The 9217-nt window shown below is 38.3% G+C and overlaps 1 protein-coding gene and 1 long non-coding RNA gene across 2 annotated transcripts; both read right to left on the reverse strand.

Moving 5' to 3' along the window:
* Positions 1–2126: 2126 nt before the first annotated feature.
* Positions 2127–4444, reverse strand: med18 (mediator of RNA polymerase II transcription, subunit 18 homolog (yeast)). The gene is made up of 3 exons (XM_020654059.3): positions 4084–4444; positions 3872–3977; positions 2127–2777 (listed from the first exon to the last, which is right to left on the reverse strand). Exons 2-3 carry the CDS (start codon positions 3942–3944, stop codon positions 2221–2223), a joined length of 630 nt encoding a protein of 209 aa, XP_020509715.1. The 5' UTR covers positions 3945–3977; positions 4084–4444; the 3' UTR covers positions 2127–2220.
* Positions 4445–5706: 1262 nt separating this feature from the next.
* Positions 5707–8354, reverse strand: LOC109999130 (uncharacterized). The gene is made up of 7 exons (XR_010666729.1): positions 8170–8354; positions 7722–8042; positions 7309–7593; positions 6503–6718; positions 6312–6428; positions 6126–6166; positions 5707–6023 (listed from the first exon to the last, which is right to left on the reverse strand). It is a non-coding gene; the product is annotated as an uncharacterized lncRNA (long non-coding RNA).
* Positions 8355–9217: the final 863 nt, after the last annotated feature.

Here is a 9217-nt window from a genome sequence, read left to right on the forward strand (position 1 = left end):
AATATCAAACATCAAAAGACTTGCCGTCCTCCTGCAGTTCAGTTTGCAAGCATTATGCAAATAGAAGCACCTACATGACCCCCCCCCTCCCTACTTTACAAATCTGACACTGTAACCTCTACCCCTGGTGCAAACATCTTCGTAGACACATCAGGGTTTTAGCATTTATGTTTTGGAAGAGGTTGTCACTCTAGTCTCCATTTCCTGAAATAAACCATGCAGAATACCACATTGCTTCCGGCAACGAGTTAAGTCCCTCACTTGTGCAAGTCAGTGGTTGGCTCCATCCACAATAGACGAGCAGGCCTGATGCCAAGACACTGATTAGCCTAGCTATGCCTCTGTTCTCTAGGCAATGCGGAGTGGAGGTGCAGTGGGAGTCCAGCTCATCACCAAAGAGCACTGTGCTAAACACAAGTTTAAGTGGAAAAAAGCCAGCAGACTGTAGTGTATCCATGCTGGACATATAAAGCCTTGGGCAAGGAAGCATCTGCCTCTTTAATACATAATTCACTCAGAGCTGAAACATCATGCTTTAGTCCTAAGGGCCGGCAGACAGCTTCTGGTTTTTGGAACAAAAAACTGTCTCCATCAGATAATCCACTTATATTTATGGGGAACTTAGTGTTGTAAAAATCCAACCATAAAACTAAGTTCAAATTGAGTGTTTTGAATGGATTTCCTTAAATATATGCAATTTAAAATGTTTTTTTTAGCAATCAAATTGCAAAATGATTGTTTTGGAGGTGCACCAAAATGTACACAGAAGCAACGTCATCTCACCTTTCCACCTCAGCGAACTTGTCCTCATCAGCCTTGATATGCAGGTAGGTCAACATGTAGAGACAGCCATCTGCCCTCCAGCTCTCCCTTCAGACATGCACACAGTCACTTTACATCGCAAGCCCTGCAAATGCATCTTCCTGTAGGGGTATTATTAGAAGCACTCATGTCTTATTGCACACATTATTATCATAACTGACAGGATGTGCATTAGTTACTTCAGTCTCTGCAGCAGATTGGCCATAATGTTGACAACACTAGTATACGGGCCATTTTGGATTTCAGCATAAAGAGTGAAGAACCTGAGGCAGCTCTATTGCTTTCATGTGTAATAGTCCCAGCTCAAGTTCCCATGAAAGAGGCACTAATGGGTTAACAGAAGAAATGAGAGGGGAAGAGAGGGAAAATCAATGCTTTTGTAGAGGGGAAGAAAGAAAGGCTTTCACAGGTCTATGTATCATTAAGCAATTGAGAAAGCTAATTAGAGTGGGGGGAAAAGATGTGCAGATCTCACAGCTAATTATTTCCATGGCAACCACAGCTCACGTAGATGATCTGAGGTAGCTTTCAGTTTGCATGAACACAACAGCAACACAAAGAGCAAGGGGGCCCCCTAGCGGTATAATATGATGGTGCTCAAGACAAGTTATTGAAACAAACTTTCTGATAAGCAGAACTTGCAGCTTGAATCATTGAACAGAAATCATATAAAATAAAATAAGTTGCTTCAGTTAAAAAAGGAGTTTGTTCAACATATACTGCAATTGTCACAATAGTTAACAGATCTGAATATAAAATGATATTAAACTTTGTTATTCTACTTAGAAATAGAGAAAGTAAATCCATTTATCAAATTAAGAATATGACCTAAAGCTTGTTTACAATTTCAATTTCAGCAATTAAACATAAAATGACCTATATTTTTCAGTTGTAAAGACCTATTACATTGTATAAACAGTTATAATGTACATGTACTGCCTCTACAATTTATGAAGGCACCAGCTAATTTTTGTTTTCATATTTCATTTTTTTTTTCTCTACTCATTCCTAAACTAAGCCCTGTTTCTTTCCATTAAACACATCAGTTTCCACTGTGCAAGATGTTTTGTTTGTTTTTCTGCACAAGCACCCTTCATGGATATACTACAAATTAAAAACTTAAAAACTAGCAATGTATCTCACGAAAACATTATGGTTTTGACTGGTTAAAGAGTGATAAGAAACCTATGCCATCAATTATTTTTCCATTCTTTGGGGAAAAAAAAGAAAGAAGAGAAATACATTTAACGCAGTGAAAACTTGTACTCATTTTTGGGAACATGGGGAAAAAATGACCAGAAGTGTGACTGTTTAGAAATCGTTGCACTGTATTTATTTGAAAGTATAAAAAGGTGTCCATGGTAGTCATTGTTGATTTGACCCTCCAAATGATGTCATTCAATGTCTCTGTTTGCTGGGGTCAATCTTCTCGAGGTGCACCAGAGGTTTGAGTTGCTCAGCAAAGCTGCGCATGTCCTCTGACACAGTGTCCTGGCCAGCAGGGGCCAACAGGCTCAGCTCCACCAGGTATGAAAGTGAAAGACGCTCTGTGTTCTCAGTGTTCCCCGGTACCAGGATGCGTGACAGCTTGCTGACCACAATTTTCATAGCCCCTTTGCGGAAAATGTGCCCATTGGCCACAAACTCGTGGTCCATGCGGAATCCCATCTCATTGAGGAACTCTGGCAGGCTGTGAGAGGCAGCCACATCAACACAGTTGCGCACCAAAGCATGGCGACTCTTGTCCCCGACTTCAGGCTGGCCTAAGTAGCGTAGGTGCCATGGAGATGTGGGATGGGAGAGGGAGCGCCGGGCCCGCAGAATGAAAGGGTTTCCTTGTTGGCCTTTCAGAAGGTAAACCAGTTCATGATCTGTAAAAGTTTCAGGTTCCATGTTGTCACACAGACCTCGGAGGCGGTGCAGGAGGCTTTCCAAGGCCTGGTCTAACACACTACCTGAAAAAATAAACAGAAGAGAAAAAGATGAAAAAATAACCAAACAAGATACTAAGATTGTGTTGTAAGATCTGGGCTATACGTAATACATACATTTATAACTTAGAAAAACATTAGAATATAAATTTAACATGTCACAGAAAATCTTCAGCCGAGACAAGAGATTAAAACAAACCCCCTCCCACAATGGCCTTTATTTTGGAGACTCTGTAACAACATGCTGGACAGCACTGTTGTCTCCACCCTTATCTTAACCCTGAGTGATGGATTATCATTTTTTCAAATAATCACATTCATCACACTACTATAATTCTGAGGGATAAAAAAAACAAAACACCTGAGCTGTCATTGGAGCTTGTTGTTGTCACAATACCTCAATAAGGCACTTTGAGCTTTTCTTTTGTTAATTATAAACGATTCTAATATCAAATCAATTTAACTGGTAGGAAGATCAATGTTGACATTTTCCTTTACAGTAACCATGTGGTTGTGTGGTTGTTAGTTTAAACCTTAACCCTGTTAACCCTAAGAACAATAGCTTGGGGTATTTAGCTTAAGCAGTATCAAAAACGACCTGCACACATGCCAAAGCTGCTACATTTTAAGTTATTTCATACAACAGTTAGTTCCGACAAAGCAATCTGATTAGACAAGAGGCTTTCCATGAGTAACGATGTGGTAGAACTGGGACTTTTCACAACATGTATCACTGCGCCTACGCCAGGAGTTCTGAATACTTTTACAGCTGACAGTGTTTTCTTCAGTTCATCAATTACATACCTTAGTTTTTTCACCAATTTCACCACTTTCAATGTCTTTTTTTTCTTAGTTCATACTGAAGTAGCTTCTCTGAGGTAACCATAGCAACGAACAGAGTAGCAGCAGTGCTGTAGAATAGAATGTCTGGATTGCTTGGCAACAACATCACTCCTTCACGACACGCTTACTCATCTCATACCGCCTTAACAATAATAATGATGACACGGTACGACTTGCACCTGGTCGCACGTTTTCACATTTTACTCAGGCATACAAAGGCAGGCCATTTTAAATATCAATAGCTATGCTAGTTGAAAGACTGTTGACATGCCCACCTTGAAGCAGGTATTCCATCATATTTATTGTACCCCCGGTGACGGGCATCGCTGTCACAGGTGGAGCTTCCATGTTTTCTGCCTGCGACAATGTTCTTTAATAATTCTGGAAGAGGAAAACACGACAAGCTAACATTAATTTTCTTTACTTTTTTGGCGTTAATCTTGCCTGACAACGAGCGTGAACAAGTGACTGTAGTTTGTTTTATTACCTGAGAAACCCAGAACAACAATATGCAGATGTTCACTTGCAGAAGGAAACCGGGCGGCGTGTTCGTCGTCACCAGAGGCTCCACAGTGACGACCGATGATCCGGTAGGCCTTGACGGTGTTTTCTAGCTTAGCTAAGTGAGATATCTCAGCCAGCTACTATGTGAGATGTATTACTTCACCTGCAAAGAGTTTAAATATCACGTTACTTGAACGGAGTGAAAAATCTTTGTGAAAACGAGTCGACTATACAAAAAATAGTTCAACTCTTAAGTTATTTACTATTGAAACGGGGAGACAAACAGCGAATAACATCAGATGAAGCATGAAGGGGGTTTTCTCCCTCGGTTGTTTTAGCAGCGGTCGCCATCCAGCTTTGAGGCTCATTACAGCCACCTACTGGATAAATTATACCTTAAACGATGGAAGAAGTGAAGTATTGCAAAGTACCATAAAGTGCAGGACTTTTGGGACTCAATAGTTTTTGGTAGGCTATCCTTAAAATAGCATTACTGCTAAACTAGTACACTAAAAAGTAGGCCTACTGACACTAGATTATCATCCTTAAAAATACTGTATAAAAGTGCTGCATCCCCCCAAATAAAATCCACAATGTGTGCTAAAGCCAAAAGTGGAGTAAATGCAAGACCACCAGAACAAACCGTGTGGGTGAAAGCCACAATAAACTTCCTCTGCATACTGACAGACCACTTTCGATCTGTGAACTTGAATTTTGATATTACACCTATTCAAGAAAGCGTCTGAGGTTATAGTTATAGTTACAAGGAAAAAGAAACTATATTAGATACAATTTTAAATCTGAGGTTCAGTAAAGAAAATAGGCTACATTTTTTTGCCTATTGTGCAAAAACACAGCATTACCAACATTAGGACAAACATTTTCAAACACAAGTGTATAAAGTGTTTGAGTAGCCTATATCCATTAAGTTATCATGCTTTGTTGGATGTTTTAGCCCATACTGGTTTAAAAATAACTTCCTGAAAATTCCTTGCAATTTAAATAATCAAGGAAAGAATGATGCCCCCCAATTTTTATTTTTTTAGATAAAGTTGGCTATATGTGCATAGCTAAAAAAAAACTAAAAAAAAAGACAGTAAAGATAAATGTGTTTCAAATCAAATCAAACAAAATCAAACATTAACTCAACGTTGGGGTCAAAGCTCCTATGATGAGTTTTGTCTGTTTATGAGAATTACTGGAATTAATATTGATGCTTATATTTGACCTATAAGTAAAGGAACCATCAGCGGAACAATTGACTATTTCTATACAGGTTTTTTTTATGTCTGAAACCACTGCCGGGGTGGAAGGTGTCCAACAACGTGATGCACTGCATGCCACAGAAACAGCCTCCTTTCCATCGCAAAGATTCTTGATTAGTGATATTTTCCCTTTTAATGAAAGCAGGATGAGTTTTTTTTGTTAACTTAACTTACACATGAACAGGACCAGATCAGTAAATCTGTAAGAGGAAGCGCTTTATCTACAGGGCTGGCTTGACTTCTGGCTTGGCTCCTGGAGATGTACTGAAGCAAGAAGTTATCATACAATATTCCTTAGATATTCATAGTTTTTGATCATCGGGTGAAGAAACCAAATAAAAGAGGTTTACAAAATCGTTTTTTATTGCAAAGATAATTCAGCCACCTATTTTCTTGTCTGCTGCTGTTAATACAAAATTTAAGTAACACTTCTATTAATACAAAATGTTTTACAAGGGGAAGTCAAAAAAACTATACACAAAAATCATTACTATTTTTAAGTGAGAGTGGGGATTGTCTTGGCAGGAACATCTTCATTTTTGAATTCCACATTTATTTCACTATACACACAATCATTGTTAGTCGTAAGAGCGCTTCTTATGTCAGCAGATCTCCTGATGACAATGGATGAATAAGTCACTTGAGTCTCCTCTTCCTCCTGCAGTAAGAAATCTCGACATTATTTGTGTGACTTTCATTGCTGAAATAAAGATCCAGGTAAAGGCATCGGCATATACGTATATCATAATGTAACACCTACCTTGTTATTCAAGCCACAGCAACAAAGCTGAACGGGAAACACTTTTGAGAGAGGAAAACAGAATGAGGAGGGATACATAAACTTGACTATAACTCAATGTCAAATGTGGATTTGTGTGTCTAGGCACAACTAAACATGCAAAAAAAAAACAAACAGGAATTTCAATCAGAGGTATTTATATCCTACCTCCTCGTAGTCTTGATCTGAGGTAGTAAATTAAAATTGCCATCAAAAGAAGGCATGTTAGGGCTGTTAATGTTGCAGAAATAACAGGGATCAGCATGGGCTCTGTGCCTGTTGAAACTAAAAGAATGGACTTGTTACTCTTTACTTCAAATCATGACTTTCTTAAAGAATGATTGAGTAAAAACACTGACCACTTGTGCTGTTTAAAGCATATGCTGGTCCCTTTGTGCTGGTAGTTCCACCAGACGTCGGCATTGTTGTGCAAATTAAAGACCCATTTCGACCAACAAGCACTGAAATCGTCCACGTGCCTGCCCTCATATTGAATGTGCCGTTTGGTTTGATGTTCCTGGATTCCATGTCACACATCACAGCACAAGAAACAGATGAATCCTCATTGCGATGTACTATAACATGATGGGGAAAAAATATTCTAAGTTACACCGACCGAGATCTTTTGAGATCTTCTGGTTTTGTTCTTTACTTCTGTGATTCTAAGTGTCCTACAGTACTGTAACACCTCATGGTCTATGTTTCTGTCCACTAAAGTCTAAATCGCTCCAACAGTTAAACATCTGCTCAAAGATTGTAGGCCAACCAATGCAGAGACTCTATACGAATCAACTTATGATAAAAAAACATGGTAAGGCTGACTAACAGCATCCACTCTTATCCTAAACACGCTCTGAACACAGAATATGAACTATTCCCATCAAACCGGAGATACAGGGTCCAACGTTTTGATAAGGTCAGACTGAACACTCTTTTGTTCACCAGTCAATACTCAGATTGAATGCAGAGCCGAATCCCAGATCAAAGCATGTTTAAGGCCTCTGAATATTTATTTGCTGATTCTTATGCCAAATCTTTGTATCATGTTTTTAATTTTTTTGTTGCAAATGGAGCCGCTGTGATGCAAGACAAATTTCAGACCATGTCTGACAATAAAGTTTTATCAAATCAAATGAGGACATTGTATGCGTGTGTGTTGTCTTACCTATTATCACACACAAGTTGATGGTAAGTAGCTTCTTCCAGTATTCATTACATCCATGTGTCCAGCACGTATACTTTCCAGCATTTTCTAATTTGACATCAAAAATCCTTAAAGACTTGTTTAAAGTAAGAGGGTTAAGGTATGACAGTCGATTTTGAACCGGGCTTCCGTCTGCAGTCACTTCACTGGCTTCAAAAGTCCATTTTAAGTTTGTGAATTCACTTGGACATGCATGAGTAAAATTGTGCCCTGCTCGAATGAAGAATGTCTCTTGAGTTTCTATCTCTGGAAAAAAAAAGAAGAACATTTGATTGAACAGAGGTCGTGCTTCAACAGACGTATAAAACTGATGGAGAAAGCGCTTATGTATTCAGCTTTAAGACAACAAATAATGACAATTACATTTTTCTGACCTTTCTTTATACTGACGACTGTCTGTTGTTCACTCACACATTTGTTTTGAACACAAATTTCACACCAGTAAAGCCCTTGCTCTTCCTCTGTTAAAGAAACAATGACCAGGGAATAATTATTCTCTAGCAGTAATATTTTGGTTCGAAAATGCTGCTTTGTGGTTATCACTCCTGTTTTGTCTTGAAAAAGTATCCGTTCTCTGTTGCTATGTCCTTGCTTCCTGTAAAACCATTCGGCAGTGCTCGCATCACTTCTGTGAAGCTGACACGGTATCACAGCTCGACATCCCAATGGGTACTCCAGAACATTTGTTGTAGCTGCTAAAATATAAGCTTTCTGTTAATCTTTTTGAGATGTTATATGAACAATCAATTACAAGAACAAAGTCACTTCCAAATATTATTTGTAAGATATAGTGAAATATCAATTATTTGGACAGTTACTTACTGTTTCCTGGGGAAAAAGGAGATGTGTTCCAAATAATAATCAGAAAAATAAAGCTTTTTTGCATTATGTGTTTGAGGTAAACACGTCTCTTAAGAAATCAACAAACAATCTGAAGCACATAAAACCCCCCTTAAGTGCTGAAGCTATGGCTTAACAGATCCGAGCAGAGACTCCTCTGCACCTCAGACGCTTTCTTGAATAGGTGTAATATCAAAATTCAAGTTCACAGATCGAAAGTGGTCTGTCAGTATGCAGAGGAAGTTTATTGTGGCTTTCACCCACACGGTTTGTTCTGGTGGTGTTGCATTTACTCCACTTTAGGCTTTAGCACACAATAGGTGTTTAAATACAGTGAGCAACATGTTTCATTTCTCATGTGAAGGTATAAAACGGTTAGTCATTGCTGCTTTTTTACACCAGTGATGGGATCATGAGAAAATTGTTCAAGTAAAATAAAAACTGTTATTGTGCTGTTTATATACATTACTCATCCATCAATCACTCATGAAGTTACTATCTCATTGTACTTCATAAAATGTAGGTCATTATGGGCTTCAGTCATTTTTTCAAGTGGTTAATTTGTGTATAAGTTTAGAGATTACTAAGGTCGAAAAAGAGCTGACACTGATAAAATCATTGTCTGGAAACTGCAGCAACGGAACATTTTATAAAGCAGGAACAAAATAAATCAGACCTGAGTCAAATAATCAAACGACCTGATCAATAATCATATTCACTCTTGAAATCTTCGGGTTTTGATGATTTTCAGTTTTGGGAGTCAAACAATAGAACAGCCTTAGTGCCTTGGCCAAATTAATTACTGATAACACCATAAAATGAGAATTAGAAAACAATTTAGAGTTCATCTGCTTTTATTTTTCCTTTTCTTTGTTGTATTACTGGTGTTCTGGGTTATATTAAGAATTGTATAGGATAGGCATAAATAAGCCTTAGACTTTAGTCTTTTCCTTTTTAGGTCACTGATTGTTTGAATTGTATTGTGTGTAATGGACCAGTGTAAACATGTAAACTGTTGTTTTTGTTGTAT

Source organism: Labrus bergylta, chromosome 8 (genome assembly GCF_963930695.1).
Source record: "Labrus bergylta chromosome 8, fLabBer1.1, whole genome shotgun sequence".
NCBI classification, from domain to species: Eukaryota; Metazoa; Chordata; class Actinopteri; order Labriformes; family Labridae; genus Labrus; species Labrus bergylta.

What these genes read in the sequence shown, in the direction of transcription:
- med18 (XM_020654059.3), bottom strand. Translation starts at nt 3,944, where the DNA reads ATGGAAGCTCCACCTGTGACAGCGATGCCCGTCACCGGGGGTACAATA. An exon ending in GATGGAATACCTGCTTCAAG is followed by an intron (nt 2,778 to 3,871) that starts GTGGGCATGTCA and finishes TTATTTTTTCAG; the next exon opens with GTAGTGTGTTAGACCAGGCC.